We start from the raw sequence: 18272 nt of genomic DNA, 5'->3' as shown, positions 1-18272 counted from the left end.
GCATCTTATTTTCTTATAATTGTCTTGTTCATAACCTTGCAGTAATATCAGAAGTAGCAATTGTTCAATGACATCATTGCACAAACTGCATGGAGATTTGCACCACATGCACTGCTAACTAGATCAAAACAAACTAAGATCTTGCAGATAATCTCATTATACATACATTAAACAAAATACATATGTGAACGATTTCAAGGTTTTAGAATTTCATCTTAGGCTTCATATGCGTATTACCATCTTATGAATCCCTTACACTCACTTCTCAATGTCAATTATTCTCCATGTAAAATTCTTCTTAATAGTTACAGTGCAATCATTATGTAACTTAACATGACAATGATAAATCCTACTAATCAGCTGCAAATGGAAATGAGTGTGTGATCAATTGAGCACAAACAATAGGTGCATGTTGTCCTATTTCAGATAGCCAGGTGTGAAAGATAGAACTGGAGCTTAATCTTTACACACTTACAAGCCTTTATTTACAGGCACACATTACAAACATGCACCTTTAAATCCAACAAGCACAGTTGCAGTCTGTTCCTATATACAGGAGCTCAAATGAATCCTCAGTTAATGCCCACAATTAAACACTCAATTACTATACAATTCATGCATAAGCTACAGTCAGCAACAAAACAACAGTATGAGAAAAGAAAAAGCAAATGAAATAAACATGATTTAAAATAAAGGGTGTGTGAGAGAGAGAGATTAAGGCTACTTTATTTTTTGAAATTCAGACGATGGTTACAAGCCATTCAAGCACTGTTCTCAATTTAAAATGTTATTTAAATACCTCAATTAGATTAGAAGTTTAAACCGTTCCCAGTGTCCAATGTTCTACAATTAACAGGCATCATTTAAGGGTATTAACCACCTTCAATTAAACTCCCTAATTACTGTTACACAATTACATGTAAAATCTATTTAACAGCTGAATCTATATGGAACAAATCTCTGGCTGCCATTAAACACTGCTCTGTGCCAAGAGACCTAAAGGATTGGTGGCCCAGCTACACCATGATTTTATCTGCTTAGGTTCAAATATTTGTGATGTGCAAACAAAAACTGTTACAAGTTAAATATCAGCAGAATTTGTTCTTTGTGGTTTAATGCAAAACAGTTTCTTTTACTTTATGGTAACTTAATGCGGCCATGTGAGCCGCATGGAAGATGGCAGGATCCCCAAAGACACATTGTACAGCGAGCTCGCCACTGGTATCAGACCCACCGGCCGTCCATGTCTCCGTTATAAAGACGTCTGCAAACGCGACATGAAATCGTGTGACATTGATCACAAGTCGTGGGAGTCAGTTGCCAGCATTCGCCAGAGCTGGCGGGCAGCCATAAAGACAGGGCTAAATTGTGGCGAGTCGAAGAGACTTAGTAGTTGGCAGGAAAAAAGACAGAGGCGCAAGGGGAGAGCCAACTGTGCAACAGCCCCAACAAACAAATTTCTCTGCAGCACCTGTGGAAGAGCCTGTCACTCCAGAATTGGCCTTTATAGCCACTCCAGGCGCTGCTTCACAAACCACTGACCACCTCCAGGCGCGTATCCATTGTCTCTCGAGATAAGGAGGCCCAAAAGAATGTATTAGGTTAGATAGTAAGGTCCTACAAGTTCAGGCAATGTTACTGAGCTGCCAAGAATTCGCTTCATTGGGATTGTTTTATAAAGACTCAAACTGCTCAGTCTTATTGCACTTCTTGGCTGTTTTCTCTCTCCTCCCCCAGACCACTGCCCCATTCACCCCCAACCCACCTAGAAAAAAACGCAGCGCTGCTCATTTTAACTGCCAACATTCCTTCACTCACTGTTTTCTGTTGGTTGGCAAGAATCTGTCCTTGGCAGCAATGAAACTGCATTTCACTGACAAACTTCACAAAAACATTTCAAGTTAACAAAGGAAAATAAGAGAGCTAACGCTTTGATGCCATGCCGAACTGCAACTTTAAATAGGACACAGTGGGCTTCGCAAGTCAAATAGTGCAGCCTTATATTGAGAAAGCAAGACTGTATCAGTGGGAGGGGATGTGGGGGATCATGGCTGAACAGTATTTATAATATCATTATCAACTGACTTTCCAGCTCCTCCATCCTCAAGTAAGTTTTTCTATTTCCAACTAGACCACTAGATGGAAGTATTGCACAGTGGAGAAAGCAAGGAGGTAAGGCACAGGATTGGTTTCCATGTTGTACAAGTACATCACTTGGCAGCTGATCTCAAAGTAGCATGAGTGGCAGCTGAGGAGTCCTAAGCCTCACGCAACATACCCACTCCTGTGCCAATCAAAGTTTGACAGCAGAAACTACACTAAAGTACCTAACTAAGAAAGAAAGGGAGTTTTTAAATAAAAAGGTCACAAAAGAAACTGAGGAAATTCCCTCATCTCTAAGAAAGCCTCTTATTACTCCAAGTTACTTAAGAACTCTACTTTATAACACTGGCTTCTCTCAGATTAGCACCAGATAAAAAGTATTTGGGTCACTTGCATGTCCACTCAGCTCACCATTCAATTGTGTCTATAATTCTGCCACACTGAGCAACTAAAATAACATTTGCAAACTGCTTCCAATCAGCACCATAATCATTACCTAAGGCAATCATTTGTACAACAACTTTTTAATTTTACACTGTGGAAAAATGAACCCTGGTTACTAGTTTGTAAACAGATACTTTGTGAGTGATATCTTATGGTGGCAATTTTGCAGATTTGGTAAGTTCCACTGGAAAAGCACCAGATGAGTTAAAGTTGAGCTAATTCGAAACACACTGCAAGTTTGGCATTTTCATGGGCTGAATCCAAAGAAGCTGCTCACAATGACTGGTGTCAGGCCTCTGAACTGCATACCTCTGGAGATGTTAACCCTCAGGTGAGCAATAAGTAGCTGTGGTGTTTTAAAGTATTGGATACCTGAATAACAACATGCTAAATGTCTCTTGATTCCCTAAAGAGTCAGTGAACAAAGGCAAACAAATCATCAGGAGGCACCGTGCATGATCCAGGTGTTTCCCAACACAACAGATTAGTCACCATTATCACTCTCACTCTCCTCTTAGCAACTAGCAAGGAAAGCAGATATAATGTCCTATTCCAAGATACTGCACTTCATTAAGTTTGTGCTTATTTGTAATTGCTTACCTCTGCTGCAGCTTTTTTAACCATTTCAAGCTGCCCTTTGTGAATCTGAATGCTCCAAAAAAAGCCATTGAACAGTTTCAGCAGCACCCAACCTGTCAGTCTAAGAAAACAAAGCGATAAGTTATTTAAGCAAACTTTTATCTGATGCAACTTAACCTTTGGATTACCCCTCCCCGAAGCCAAATATCTTGTGGATATCAATTACAGTTCAGTATGGCAACAGATATAAAATTAGCTTGCTGGAGGATTTGGGTGTGGAGAACACTTTGTGAAAATGAAACACTGCCAAAAGAAAAAAATATCAATCCACCAAGGCCAAGTTTTTTTTAAAAGACATTCTTGGGATAAATGCGTCACTACAAGGCATTTATTGCCCATCCTTAACTGCCGTCCAGAAGGTGGTGCTGAGCTGCCTTCTTGAACCACTGCAGTGTGTGTGATGAAGGCTCTCCCCCAGTGCTGTTATGTAGGGAGTTCCAGGGTTTACCCAGCGACGATGAACATTTCTTCCACTTCAATCACCCTAATTTCCCCCTTCCTCGACTATCATGTACTGACTAATGCTGCATTTCATGGTGCCAGTTATCCTCCAAATCTTTGACTAAGTGGGCATTCTTTCTATGTGGGCCCAAGCAGTAGATTCCAGGCATAAAAACAGAAGTGCTGGAAAAACTCAGCAGGTCTGACAGCATCTGTGGAGAGAGAAGCAGAGTTAACCTTTCAGGTCAGTGACCCTTCTTCAGAACTGGCAGATATAAGAAATGTAAAAGATTTTAAGCAAGTAAAGCAGGTGTGGGGCAAGAAATAACAAAAGAGGTGTTGACAGGACAAGGTCACAGAATAGCTGACCAGAAGGTCGTGGAGCAAAGGCAAACGATATGTTAATGGTGTGCTGAAAGACAAAGCATTAGTACAGATAGGGTGTTAATGGACTGAAAACTGAACAGCCACAAGCACAAACATGAAAAAAACAGTCGGTAGGCACAGTAGAAACAAACTGAACAAACTGAAAAAAAAAGAGGAACAGCATCTCATTTACCAATTAGGCACGCTACAGCCTACCGGAACATTGAGCTCAATAATTTCAGGGCATGACGGGCCCCCCATTTTACTTTTATCTTCAGTTATTTTTTCTTTTTTCTTTTATTTTTTGTGTTTATTTTATTTTAGTTTGTTCAGTTTGTTTTTACTGTGCCTACCCACTGTTTTTTTTCGTGTTTGTGCTTGTGGCTGTTCAGTTTTCAGTCCATTAACACCCTATCTGTACTAATGCTTTGTCTTTCAGCACACCATTAACATATTGTTTGCCTTTACTCCATGACCTTCTGGTCAGCTATTCTGTGACCTTATCCTATCAACGCCACCAATTTTGTTATCTCTTGCCCCACCCCCGCTTTACTTGCTCAAAATCTTCACAGTGATCACTGACAACGCAGCCGGCAGCTTACATCATCCGACTGCGCCAATCTGCGCATATGCGCAGACTGGTTCCCACCCTCTACGCATGCGCTGCGTTCCGCAGTGCCAGCACTGGTTGGCGCATGCGCAGATGATGGCATCATGCAACGCAGGCAGATGGTCGGGGGAGCCGGGCCAGAGAGAGCAGGGGTGGGGGAGAGGGGGTCTGGGGAGCGGATGCGGGGAGAGCGCGGCCGAAGCCCTGCTGGTGGCGGGTGCACTCTCCTCCTTCCCCCCGCTGCCCGTCTGCTCGCTCATCCCCCCCGCCCGCTCGCTCACAGCCCCCGGCCCGCTTGTTCACCGCTGCACACCACCCTGCCACCGCCCCCACCCCCCGACCGCTTGCCACACCCCCAACCGCCAGCTCACCCTCCCGCCCGCTCGCCCCCTCCCTGGCCCGCTCCTGCCTCCATCCCTCCCTCCCCTCCCTGCTCCCTTCCTCCCCAGCTCGCTCGCTCCCTCCCTCCCTCCCCACCCCGCTCGCTCCCTCCCCTCCCCTCACCGGCCCGCTCCCTGCCTCCATCCCTCCCTCCCCTCACCGGCCCGCTCGCTTGCTCCCTCCCCTCCCTGGCCCACTCGCTCCCTCCCTCCCTCCCCGGCTCGCTCGCTCCCTTCCTCCCCGGTCCGCTTGCTCCTTCCCTCCCTCCCCTCCGGCCATTGTGTGCTGCCATGTGTTTAGGTTGCCATCATGTAATTATTTGAGCAGCGCCATCTTTAATCCTGGCAGCTGCCTGACGTCGCAGACTGTGACGTTTTAGTGGCACAAGCTGCATTTGTGCATGTGCCATTGCAGCACCACCTAGTGGTGACGTTGTCAGCAAACGCAGCCTAAAATCTTTTACATTTCTTATATCTGTCAGTTCTGAAGAAGGGTCACAGACCTGAAAAGTTAACTCTGTTTCTCTCTCCACAGATGCTGCCAGACCTGCTGAGTTTTTCCAGCATTTCTTGTTTTTATTTCAGATTTCCAGCATCTGCAATATTTTGCTTTTATCTGAGTAGATTCCAGCTGTCCAATTAACTGTGAAGAGAATCATATTTGTGCCAAATTGTATTCCCTCCCAACCTGCATACATTCATTCTTTTTGGAGGGGGCACTGAATAGCAATGTGAAGTGGGAACCTTCCTTAACCCAGGAGAGCTGAGACCCTCTACTACTGTCCTGACTGAGATCAACTAACTCAACACAAAACAGAGATCAGATATGGGGCCTCCTAATGATCCAGTTTCAATGCATTTATGCAGCAAGCCAGCAGGAGAGCTCTGAGTAGACTTCTGATAAATTATAAGAAGCTCTCAGTTAGTTACTGATTATCAATCTATTTGCTTTCTCTGAGGGAACAAATGAGAAGAGTATACAATTTAGTGCATTTAGGATTAGCGGTTCCACTCTGTTTTCTGCTTGTGTCGGCAATATTGCAATTTTGTGCAGCGAATGTAATTTTTATCACAATGACCTTCCAAGTATCAAGTGATATGGTGGCGCAATGGGAGGAAGAAGAAACACAAGAAACAAAATACAATGTAACAATGGCATGAATTTATGAACATCAGCAGGATAGAACAAGCCTGTTGGATGAGCAATCATGACCTTGAATTCCATTCCTGCAGGATTGCCAAGCTCAATACTGGAGCACAAGATTAGAATAAACAACTGAACCAACTGTACTAACAAGCATTGTACTGCATCCATTTTACCTTCGGTTTAACAGCTGTGAAAGCAAAGAGGTGATAAGCAACCGGTTTGTCCCCAGAAATTCCATTCCACATACTCTTGTTTAAAGAAATTCCATTAACTCCAACAGAGTTCACAGCTTGAAAATGCAAAGCTTATCTTTCAGCTTAGCTCACTTGGTAATGCTCTTGCCTGAGTCTGAAGTCCATGGGTTGAAGCCATCACTCAAGGATTTCAGCACATGATACATACTGGCACTTCAGTGCAGTACTGAGGAAGAATTGCATTGTCAGAGGTGTAGTTTATCAGATCAGATGTCTACCTAAACAGGCATTTTCAATGGAATGTAGCAGGACATACCAAATTTAACACAGTTTTGAGCAATTTTTTAAACATCTATGTTAATTACTACAGATAAAATTGGAGTGAGCAAACAATGCTTTCATTACAATCTCATCAATTACCTGATCACAACAGGTGAGATATTCGCCACCATTTGCTGAAGGATTCCTCTAGCTTTACGCTTTACTTTACCCACAGCTTTGGGGTCTGGCTGGGCAAGAGTTTCCACAGGCATCCTTTCAGTTACCGTCTCTACAATGGCCTTTTGCACTCTAGTCAACAGTTCAGAGAAATTAAAAATAAATTTTTTAAAAAGGTACATTTCAAAATAACCATGCTCCACCCTTCTATCTTTAGTATTGCTGAAAATAGAGACATTTTGTCAAAGATTTTCATCTCGCACTCGTCAGGACAATCCGTAAGAATACCAATGTAAGGGAAACAAAAAATTTATACTGTATACTGTCTTTTAATACAGCACCAGCAACACTCACGATCAAGTCCCACAAAATAAATTTTAATGCATACAATTGACTCAGGAAATATAAGCACCTAAAGCTACATTTAGATTACTTGCATGCTTCGCAAGCATTGTAACTACTCTCCAGATCACAGAATTCACTAATATTGTCACATATGTGTTATGGGAACATCGTGATAATGTTACTGGATTAGTAATGTAGAGGCCCAGACTAATGCTCTGGAGATACAAGTTCAAAGTTAATTAACATATCTGGAATAAAATGCTCATTAATAACGATCATGAAACTACCAGATTGTCGCAAAAAACTCAATGGGTTCACTAATGTTCTTTAGGAGAGGAAATCTGCTGTCCTTACCAGGTCTGGCCTACATATGATTTCGGATGCACAGAGATGTGGTTGACTCTTAACTGTCCCTGAAATGGCCTAGCTAGCCACTCAGTTGTATCAAACCGCTACAGAAAAGTTGAATAATAATCACTAACAGCTGGGGACTTGTGCCAAAATTGGGAAAACTGTCCTACAGACTAATCAAGCAATAGCCTGACATAGTCATATTCAACAAATCATACCTTACAGCCAATGCCTCCAGCAGGACAGACCCACCAGAGGTGGTGGCACAGTGATATACAGTCAGGAGGGAGTAGCCCTGGGAATCCTCACGATTGACTCCAGACCCCATGAAGTCTCATGGCATTAGGTCAAACATGGGCAAGGGAACCTCCTACTGATTACCACCTACTGCCTTCCCTCAGCTGATGAATCAGTTCTCCTCCGTGTTGAACACCACTTGGAAGAAGCACTAAAAGTAACAAGGGCACAGAATGTTCTCTGATGGGGGTTCTTCAATCCCCATCACCAAGAGTGGCTCAGTAGCACCGCTACTGACCGAGCTGGCTGAGTCCTAAAGGACATATCTACCAGATTGGGTCTGTGGCAGGTAACGACAGAACCAACACAAGGGAACAACCTACTTGACCTCGTTCTCATCAGTTTACCTGTTGCAGATGCATCTGTCCATGACAGTATTGGTAGGAGTGATCACCACACAGTCCTTGTGGAGACTAGGGCCCATCTTCACACTGAGGATACCCTCCATTGTGCTGTATGGCACCACCACCGTGCTAAATGGGACAGATTCAGAACAGATCTGGCAGCTCAAAACTGGGCATCCATGAGGCACTGTAGACCATCAGCAGCAGCAGAGTTGCACTCAACCAAAATCTTTAATCTCATGGCCCAGTTCATCCCTCACGCTACCATTACCATCTAGCCAGGGGGCCAACCCTGGTTCAATGAGGAATGCAAGAGAGCATGACAGGAGCAGCACCAGACATACCTAAAAATGAGCTGCCAACCTGGTGAAGCTACAACACAGGACTACATGCATGCTCAACAGCAGAAGAAGCATGCTATAGACAGAGTTAAACGATCCCCTAACCCACCGATCGGATCAAAGCAATGACACTGAGCTCTTCTTCCGTCACATTCACCTCCACACCTAATTTTTTGGCCAGGAGTCCTCCCTCCGAATAGCAGACCCTTTTACCCGTCTCCAGTATTCTCCCTTCACCTGGACCCCTCCCTTTGGCCTCTTACCCTTGCGATCTTTTCATTGAGAACTGCTGGGTTGACATTGATCGTCTCAATCTCTCTGCTTCCCTCACTCGCTCTAACCCATCTCCCTCAGAACTTGCAGCACTCTGTTCTCTCAGGTCCAACCCTAACATTGTCATCAAACCTGCTGACAAGGGTGGTGCTGTTGTTGTCTGGTGAACTGACCTCTACCTAGCACAGGCTGAACGTCAACTCTCCAACACTTTCCCCCACCTCCCCAGAACCATGATCCCACCACCAAAAATCATGCCATTGTTTCCAGGACTGTCATACATACATACGAACATACAAACTAGGAGCAGGAGTAGGTGATTCCGCCCCTCGAGCCTGCTCCGCCATTCTATACGATACCCTTTGACTCCCTAGCTATGCCTGCCTTTTTGTGGGCTATGTGAAACATTCTTTGTTCCAGTCCTACTCAGGCCCCTACCTCACCTCTTTTTCCGGTACATTGATGACTGTATCGGTGCCGTTTCTTGCTCTCGCCCTGAATTGGAAAACTGCTTCAACTTTGCTTCCAATTTCCACCCTTCTTTCACCTTCATATGGCCAATCGCCAACTCTTCCCTTCCTCAACTTATCTGTCTCCACTTCTGGGGATAGGCCATCAACAAATTCCTTCATGAGATGTGGGTGTCATTGGCAAGACCAGCATTTGTTGCCCATCCCTAATTGCCCTTGAACTGAGTGGCTTACTAGGCCATTTCAGAGGGCAGTTAAGAGTCAGCCACAATTCTGTGGGTCTGAAGTCACATGTACGCCAAACCAGGTAAGGACAGCAGATTTCTTTCCCTAAAAGACATTACTATAACAAACATTCACGATATGCCAACTGACTCCCACAGCTACCTCACACCCTGCTTCCTGTAAGGACTGCAATCCATTCTCCCAGTTTCTCCATCTCCATCCTATCTGTTCTGATGAAGCAACCTTCCATACCAGCACTTCTGATGTGTCTTCCTTTTTGCTAAACCAAGGATTCCCCACACTGTCTCGACTGTGTTCGTTCTATTTCCCACACTTCTGCTCTCACCCCTTCTCCTGCCTCTCACAGTCACAATAGGGTTCCCCTTGTCCTCAATTTCCACCCTAGCAACCTCCGTATTCAGCAGATCATCCCCTCCCCATTCAGCATTCTGAAGGGACAATTCCCTCCGCAACACCCTGGTCCACTCCTCAATCACCCCCAACACCCCCTCTCCCATGGCACCTTTCCATGCAAGCGCAGGAGATGCAACACCTGCCCTCTTACCTCCTCTCTCCTCACCATTCGAGGCCCCAAACACTCCTTCCAGGTGAAGCAGCAGTTTATGTGTACTTCTTTCAATTTAATATGCTGTATTTACTGCTCACAACGTAATCTACTCTACACTGAGGAGACCAAACGCAGATTGGGCAATCACTTTGCTGAACACCTCCATTCAGTCTGCAAGCATGACCCCGAGCTTCCCGACACCGGTCATTTTAATTCCCCACCTTGCTCTCACACTGACTCTCTGCCCCCAGCCTACTGCAGTGTTCCAATGAAGCTCAACCTAAGCTCGGAGAACAGCACCTTATTTTTCAATAAGGCACTTTACAGCCTTCCGGACTCAACACTGAGTTGAAACCATAATCTCTGCCCCCATTTTGTTTCCTTTTTCTTTACGTTTCAATCTCACTTATGTTTTTCTCTCGCCTTTGATTTTAGACAGTAGCTGTTCATCATTCTGCCATTCACACCTCCTCTAAAAACATCTTTTATTTCTTTACTTGTCCCATTACGACTTCTTTGGCTCTGCCCCACAAACTCTTTTGTCATTTAATGTCTCCTGTCTTCCAACCTATCTCAGACCTTCCCTTTTGTTCTTGATCTAGCCTCCCCCATTTCACTTGCTTAAAACCTATTACATATTGAACTTTTTCCAGTTCTCATGAAAGGTCATCAGCCTGAAACTTTAACTCTGCTTCTCTCTCCACAGATGCTGCCTGACCTGCTGAGTATTTCCAGCATTTTCTGTTTTTATTTTGGACAGATGAAAGCTCTGCAGTCCTGCCACATAGTCATGAATGGTGTTGGACAATTAAACAACGAACCACAGGAGGAGGCTCCAAAAACATCCTATCCTCAATGATGAGAGCGCCCAACAAGTGGGTGCAAAAGACAAGGCTGAAGCATTTGCAACCAACTTCAGCCAGTGTCAAGTGCATGATCCATCTCGTCCTCCTCCTGAGGTCCCTACCATCATAGATGCCAGTCTTCAGACAATTCGCTTCACTCCATGTAACATCAAGAAATGGCTGAAGGTGCTGGATACAGCAAAGGCTACGGGTCCTGACACCATCCCAGGTATAATACCGAAGACTTGTGCTCCAGAACTAGCCATGCCCTGAGCTACAACATTGGCATCTACCCGACTATGTGGAAAATTGCCCATGTATGTCCTGTCCAAAAAATGCAGAACAGATCCAATCTGGCCAATTATCACTCCATCAGCTTACTCTCAATCATCAGTAAAGTGATGGAAGGTCAACAGCGCTATCAAGCGGCACTTACTCAGCAACAACCTGCTTACCCATGCTCAGTCTGGACTCCACCAAGGCCACACAACAGCTGGCTTCATTACAGCCTTGGTGCAAACATGGAAAAAAGAGCTGAATTCCAGAGGTGAGGTCAGAGTGACTGCTCCTCCCCTCAAAGTAGCATTTGACAGAGCGTGGCATCAAGGAGCCCTAGCAAAATTGAGGACAATGGGAATCAGAGGGAAAACTCTCCACTGGTTGAATTCATACCTAGCACAAGGGAAAATCATTGTGGTTGTTGGAGGCCAATCATCTCAGCCCCAAGACATCACTGCAGGAGTTCCTCAGGGTAGTGTCCTAGGCCCAACGATCTTCAGCTGCTTCACCAATGACCTTCCCTCCATCATAAGGTCAGAAGTGGGGATGTTCACTGATGACTGCAGCTTCCAGTGCCATTTGCAAATCCTCAGATAATAAAGCAGGCCTTGCCCACATGCACCAAGACCAAAACAACATTCAGGCTTTGGCTGATAAGTGGCAAGTACCATTTGAGACACACAAGTGCCAACAAGAGAGAATCTAAACATCTCCTCTTGAAATTCAATGGCATTAGCATCACTGAATCCCCCACTACCAATATCCTGGGAGGTTACCTGGGAGGAGACCAGAAACTTAACTGAACCAGCCATACAAATACTAGGGCTACAAGGCCAGGTCAGAGAATGGGAATCCTGCAGCGAGTAACTCACCTCCTGGCTCCCCAAAGCCTGTCCACCATCTACAAGGCACAAGTCAGGAGTGTGATGGAATACTCTCCACTTGCCTGGATGGGTGCAGCTCCAACAACACTCAAGAAGCTCGACACCATCCAGGACAAAGTAGCTCATTTGATCGGCACCTCATCCACCACTTTAAACATGCAATCCCTCCACCACTGTCATACAGTGGCAGCAGTGTGTACCATCTGCAGCAACTCGCCAGGCCTCCTTCGACAGCACCTTCCAAACCCACAATCTCTACCACCTAGAGGAACAAGGGCAGCAGACACATGGGGACGCGACCGCTTGCCAGTCCCCCTCCAAGTCACACACCATCTTGACTTGGAACTATATCGCTGTTTCTTCGCTGTCACTGGGGCAAAGTCCTGGAACTCCCTCAACAGCACAGTGGATGCTCTCGCACCACACAGACTGCAGCAGTTTAACAAGGCAGCTCATCACCACCTGTTCAAGGGCAATTAGGGATGGGCAATAAATGTTGGCCTTGCCAGCGATGCTCACATCCCAAGAACGGATACAAAAAAACACACTGATAAAGCTACACAGAATTCACCTCCCCTTCATCCAGATGCCAAGCCATACTTAAGTACGATTTGATGGATGCCAGCAACCCTGTTACATCACTCAAGTGCCCATTCTTTGCAGATGAGCCTCGACAGTGTGGACTTTTCTATTATGGGGCCACCAAAGTTCAATCCTCAGCCAACCTATGCACATTTTCAAGCATGGTGCTCTGGACAGTATTCAGAAGTGGAAGTCCTGGCTGATTCCAATCTTCCATCACTCAACCACACTGTTGCCCACTGTAGCAACTCTACTGCCACCCCAGGTGAGATTAGGTAAGTCAATAGAATTTGGCATCCTGAGACCTGGGATCTTGCTGATCTGGAGGCATTAGAGGGGGATACAGCACAGGCTCACCAGAATACCAGGGCTTAAAGGGTTAAATTATGAGGAAAGGTTGCATAAACTTGGTTTGTATTTCCTTGAGTTTAGAAGGCTGAGGGGTGCTCTAATCAAGATGTTTAAAATAATAAAGGGCTTCAATAAGGTGGCGTTAGAGCTAGACCATTTAGTAGCCAAATCAAGAAGCACTTTTGCATACTAAGGGTGGTGGAAACCTGAACTTCTCTCTCCCAAAAGAGTGTGGATGTTTGGTGGGGCAACTGAAATTTCAAGACTTAGATAAATAGATTTGTATTTAGTAAGGATATCAAGGGATATAGAGCCAAGGTAAATAAATTAAGTTGCGATACAGATCAGCCATGATTAAACTGGATGGCAGAATATGCTTGAGGGGCTGCAAAGCCTATCCCAGTTGTTACATTTCAATCTGTATAGCTCAGTTGCATGGTGCCCGCTACGCCATCAGTACAGTTTGGGTACACTAATCAATCTGTTCATTCAATAACAGCATCAGTACTAAGGTCCACACTGGTCTCCAGTTGTTTATTCGTCACCTTAGGGTTACATTAATTTGTTGATTTACTAAATGAGTAAGCTATTGCTGGGAGTACAGTTAAAGGTTTGGCACAGAGTATGAATAACCATTTTTGTTTGGCTTACGTCCTGCCCCATATATGCTCAAAAACAGGATGGCTGGCTATCAATTTTAAAAGCAAGTTCTGCCCATTGGCTGTGCAAGGCGCACCCAACTCAATAACACAGGTCTCTAAATGGATGGCCAGTGCTCTGCCTGAAATAGGCATGAGCCTTATTTTGACATATAAAATTGGGGCCCTATTTGTGCACTGCACCTGCCCTGCTGATTGGTCCCTAGTGTGGGGTAGCCTAGCCAGCCTCCCTTAAAGGGACCGCTGCAGGCTGCTCCAGAAATGGGCCACAATTATTTTTTTTTTTCTTTACTCTGGCCGGCTGTCACAGTCTGTGCACCCCACCCCCTGGATTTACCTTCCCACCAGGACTGGACTAGTGGTCAGATAGGCCTAGGTGCTGGCTGACTGCGCATCCTCCCCGATCAGTGCTCGCAACTCACCAGCTTCTAGTCAACAAGGCCCAATCACTAAGATGATTCAGGTTTCTCACTGGAGCAATCTGGCACGCAATGTGATTGCAATATCTGCCTCCCAACCGTATATAATATACACACACACACACACACAATCTCTATTGAGCTTTCTCTCTATCTACATGAATTAAAATCAAATGTAGGCTTCAGGTGAACCAGGATTAGAGTGGGAGGAACAAAGGAAATTATGCCTATACACCACATATTGATTTGGACTTTTTTGTGGCCTTGAGCAAGACTCTTGAACTTTTTGTGCAAGAAATGCTTTTGGCTGGATTGGGGCCAAGATTTTCCCATTCAAATTTCCAGACCCTAGTCCCCCAATTCACACTGCCTCTCATAATACAGACAGAACAAAAACCAGGACTCCTCAATATAAAACATCATTAGGAACTGTGGCAAATAGATAAGATGGAACTTGCTGGCAGTTTCTGTGGTAGAATTCTCCAGGTAAAAACAAGAGCAGCAATCCTTTTGGGATTTTGAGTCTTTGCATTACAGAAATTCACCCGAGATTTCATATCTGTTTAAGCGGTCACGTGTCAGCATGAACAAACAAGACGATCAACGTGTCAGCAGAGCATAACCAGTCAAGTGATATACCAGTGACTATCTCTATTCCATTGTTTCATCAAAACATCAGTATGTTATCATCTAAATGTAGTTACAGAATCATAAAAGGATCGATTGTCATTTCTAATTCTTAAATAAGAGCTGAAAAGCTTAACATTTTATCCAAGATGTCCACTGTGATCATATTTGATGTGAGGTCTCTCTTTCTCTGCTTCATGACAACATTGATGAGGAGTGTCCTTGTGCATCTCTCAGCAATAGAGGTAAAACTTTGAACTGACCTGAGAACTGATGTGGGGAGGCGCTCATTTTTGGGAAAACAAAGTACTGGCTGGATATTCCATATTCCAGTTGGAAGTGTGGTTTTCCAGTAAGAAGCCAGAAAGCACCAATTTTAACAATTGGAGGATTTTTTTTATTGCTCCCATTATTTATATGGTAATAGTGTCAGTTCTTAATGATATTGTCTATCTCTAATAAAATCATTTAGGTTAAACAGGGGTAAAACAGTGTGTGTTGTTGTCCCATTGTAACTCTTTCTAATACTAATACTAAGCCTTCCATACCTGCTGTTGTTTAAAACGTTCTCAATCACATTTCTTGGAAACATATCACGATGCACATCTCTTTCCTGAACAAACAAGACGTAGCATAGACGCCGTGCCAGCCAGCCTCGGTACCTAAATCAAGACATAAAGACATGGTAAATATTGAACAATTTCATCACTGCCCCAATGAAAGTATACCAGAGCTCACAGTGTACTCACTGTTCGCTTTCAACATTGAGGATTTCTTCTTGTTGGTCTCCTAAGGATTCAATTTTAAAACTGATTTTAACAAAAGGAAAAATAATGAAAATGCTGCTGAGCCACAACTTAAAAAAAAAACATTTTTCATCTTCTGCATTGTTAAATCCCCAAGAGTAATTGGCAACAAATACACGACAGCTGTCTGCTGCAATTCAGGTTATTTTCTTCCCATTATTGGTTGTTTGTCTGCTCTCTTTAGCTCCCACTGTACTACGCACCATTTCCCAATCAAGAATGCAAGTGTGTAGGGAACCTGTTTTCAGACCTTTGATAACGTTATTCCCAGCGCACCATTAGGAAATACTCGAGAATAATCAGACTGACTGTCATTCCAACTGATATGCCTGGCCTACAAGAAACTGCCTAGCTTCTCACTTGATGCCACCCTCACAAGCACTGATGTTCAAGAGTTTGCCATTTTGGAAATCATGGGTTGAATTTAGTGGCACAGGCAGGGCACCCAGCGCCGAGCTGAAAAGGCGGGGTGGAATCCCACCTCGGCCATTCGGAGACCCTCTGGCGCAATTCTACGGTGCCAGGCCAATTAACAGCCTGGCACCGGGATCCCTGTCCTTTTAAAGTCAGAGATCCTGCCTCCAAAAGCTGCCCGTCAATCACAGGGCCAGCAGCTCAGCAGCATCGGCACGCCACCAGGAGAGGCGGCCTGCTTTGAACCCAGGCCTAACACTGGAGACCCGGACCTGAGGTAAGTGAGGCAGGTCACTGGGGCCAGTCCGGCAGGACCCCGGTGATCCGGGCTGGGGGTGGGGGGGGGGGGGGGGGGGGGGGGAAGCATGGGTGGGAGCGGTGAGGGTGGGTGTTGATAACAGGGGAAGGGGGGATCCAGGCCGGTGGGTTGTTTGCCGGCCAAAGTCCTCCGTGGGCCACAGAGGCAGGCACCCACCACCACCCCCCCCCCACCACTACCCAAACCAGCAGGGAAGTCTCCTCGCTTTACTGGGCAATCTCCCCACGTGCCGGAGGCACCCACCCGCTGGCATTGAGCCAGCAGCGGCAGGAAGAGGCCCTTGAGTGGCTGTTAATAGGCTTCTCAAGGGTCTCAATTAGCCTCTGGGCGGGAAGGCTGTCGTCGGCCTATTCCACCCCCGATTAAATTGTGGTGCAACAGGAAAGTGGAGGGCGCTCCATTCCCCTCCCCCCCTCCACTCTAATTCTACAGGCTTCCAGCTTCCTAGCCCAATCTCCAAGGGGCCAATAAAATTCAGCCCCATAATTCCAACCACCATACTACTCATCTGTAACAAAGTAGAAATTTAGTACAATTTACCTCTGCCAAACGGATACCTGTCATTATTAAGAAGTTCACATTTCTCTTAAACATGTGCCATCATTCAGGCAACTGAAACACCCAAGTGAGAACTCATGCATATAATTTTTCCAACAAACAAGTTGGGATCTGTTGATCAACTCGAGCAAGCGTAATGCGATGCTCGTTGCTCAGTTCAATTTGGATGTCACTACAACCGACTTCAAATTTTAAGTAACATGAACATTTAACATTATTAATGGGTCCACTATGCATTTTGTTGTACTGTCAACAAAGTATAACATCTCTTTCAAGTTAACCACTTGATTTTTCACTGTAAAGGTGGTTATGTGTTCTTTTATTCAACTCAATGCTCTACAATTATACACAAGCCATATGTGGTATCTTGGCATATACTAAAAAGACATGGGGCTGAACCTAACTATGTTTTAATTATCTTCAAACAAGTGTAATCTCAGAAGGCACTGGCCGGAATTTTACGCCCCCTCAAACAGCGGGATGGTGGCCGGGGGGGGCATAAAAAAAAGAGGCCCAGGGGGTCCTTCCCGACCTGCTCCCGCTGCCCTTTTATACAGGGCGGCGGCAGCAAAAAACGGCCTGCCCACCCCAGGCCAATCAAGGCCCTTAAGTGGCCAGTTAACGGCCACTTAAGGGCCTCCACCCGCTGCCACGGGGATTTAACCCTTGGCTGGCGGGCGGCCCAGGCCCGAGAAAAGCCGCCTGTTAAAGGTAGGCAGTTTTCTGACGGCCTTGGGGTTGGGGGGGGGGGGGCGCCCTCCTGATCAGGCATCCTGTGCCCAACAGAGGGCTGCCCGACTCCCCAACACGCACCCCACCCCCACAATCGACCACACTTGCCTTGCCAATGCCCAACCGATTGCCCTCGGCGAGGCCCCAAAAACTTACCAGTTCTCTGGGGCTCCCCGACATCTTCCGTCTTCAGCTGGGTTGCAGTTCCAGCAATGACCACCGCTCCCGGTGGCACTGCTGGGACAGAGAGCTGTTGGCCCGCTGATTGGCCGGCAGCTCCATTAGATGGGACTTCCTGCCTCAGTGAGGTGGAAGTCCCGCCTGAGACCAATTAAGGGCCTGGGAACCACAAAGTGCGGTCTGGATCCCCAGGCCAGGCGGTGGCGGGGATCGCCACTGACCTTTCGGTCGGTGGACAGCTCCCATCCACCGAGGGTAAAGTTCCAGCCATTGTGTAAAAATGGTATGAGGCTACATTAAAAATAGCCTGGGAAAATTTAACAAAATGAATGTATTATGCACAAGTGTCATTATCAGTTCTATTCCTACCAGATTATGTAACATTGGATCAATATGCTGTATAAATATCTATTTATTCAATAAGGAAAAAATACCATTAGGTATTAACCTGGTTAATTTCCGTCACAGATTCAGATCATACCTGGTGTGAGTTTCATTAATATAGATCACGTTCCGTAGCCCCTGAGAAGGGATGCTGGTATTGAAAAGTTTATCCTGGATAGCAAAAGGACAAAATACTATGTTCAAACTTGGTGCAAGTTTGTTCAATCACAAAAAGCAGCCTCTTTCAAACTTTTTAT

The 18272-nt window shown here is 45.4% G+C and overlaps 1 protein-coding gene across 6 annotated transcripts in view; it reads right to left on the bottom strand.

The window, feature by feature from the left end:
• Positions 1 to 18272, bottom strand: part of gpam (glycerol-3-phosphate acyltransferase, mitochondrial) — an 80111-nt gene that overhangs the window by 21279 nt on the left and 40560 nt on the right. For all 6 annotated transcript variants that reach the window (XM_068052996.1, XM_068053001.1, XM_068052998.1 and 3 more), the window contains exons 4-7: positions 18113 to 18186; positions 15171 to 15284; positions 6745 to 6894; positions 3148 to 3247 (exon numbers count right to left, since the gene is read on the bottom strand). In XM_068052996.1, coding sequence (XP_067909097.1) covers positions 3148 to 3247; positions 6745 to 6894; positions 15171 to 15284; positions 18113 to 18186 — 438 coding nt within the window. The remainder of the gene's footprint in view (positions 1 to 3147; positions 3248 to 6744; positions 6895 to 15170; positions 15285 to 18112; positions 18187 to 18272) is intronic.

The sequence above is a fragment of the Heterodontus francisci genome, chromosome 20 (genome assembly GCF_036365525.1).
Source record: "Heterodontus francisci isolate sHetFra1 chromosome 20, sHetFra1.hap1, whole genome shotgun sequence".
Taxonomy (NCBI): Eukaryota; Metazoa; Chordata; class Chondrichthyes; order Heterodontiformes; family Heterodontidae; genus Heterodontus; species Heterodontus francisci.
The sequence above is the reverse complement of the archived record's forward strand: the minus strand, read 5'-3'. Positions and strand labels throughout refer to the sequence as shown.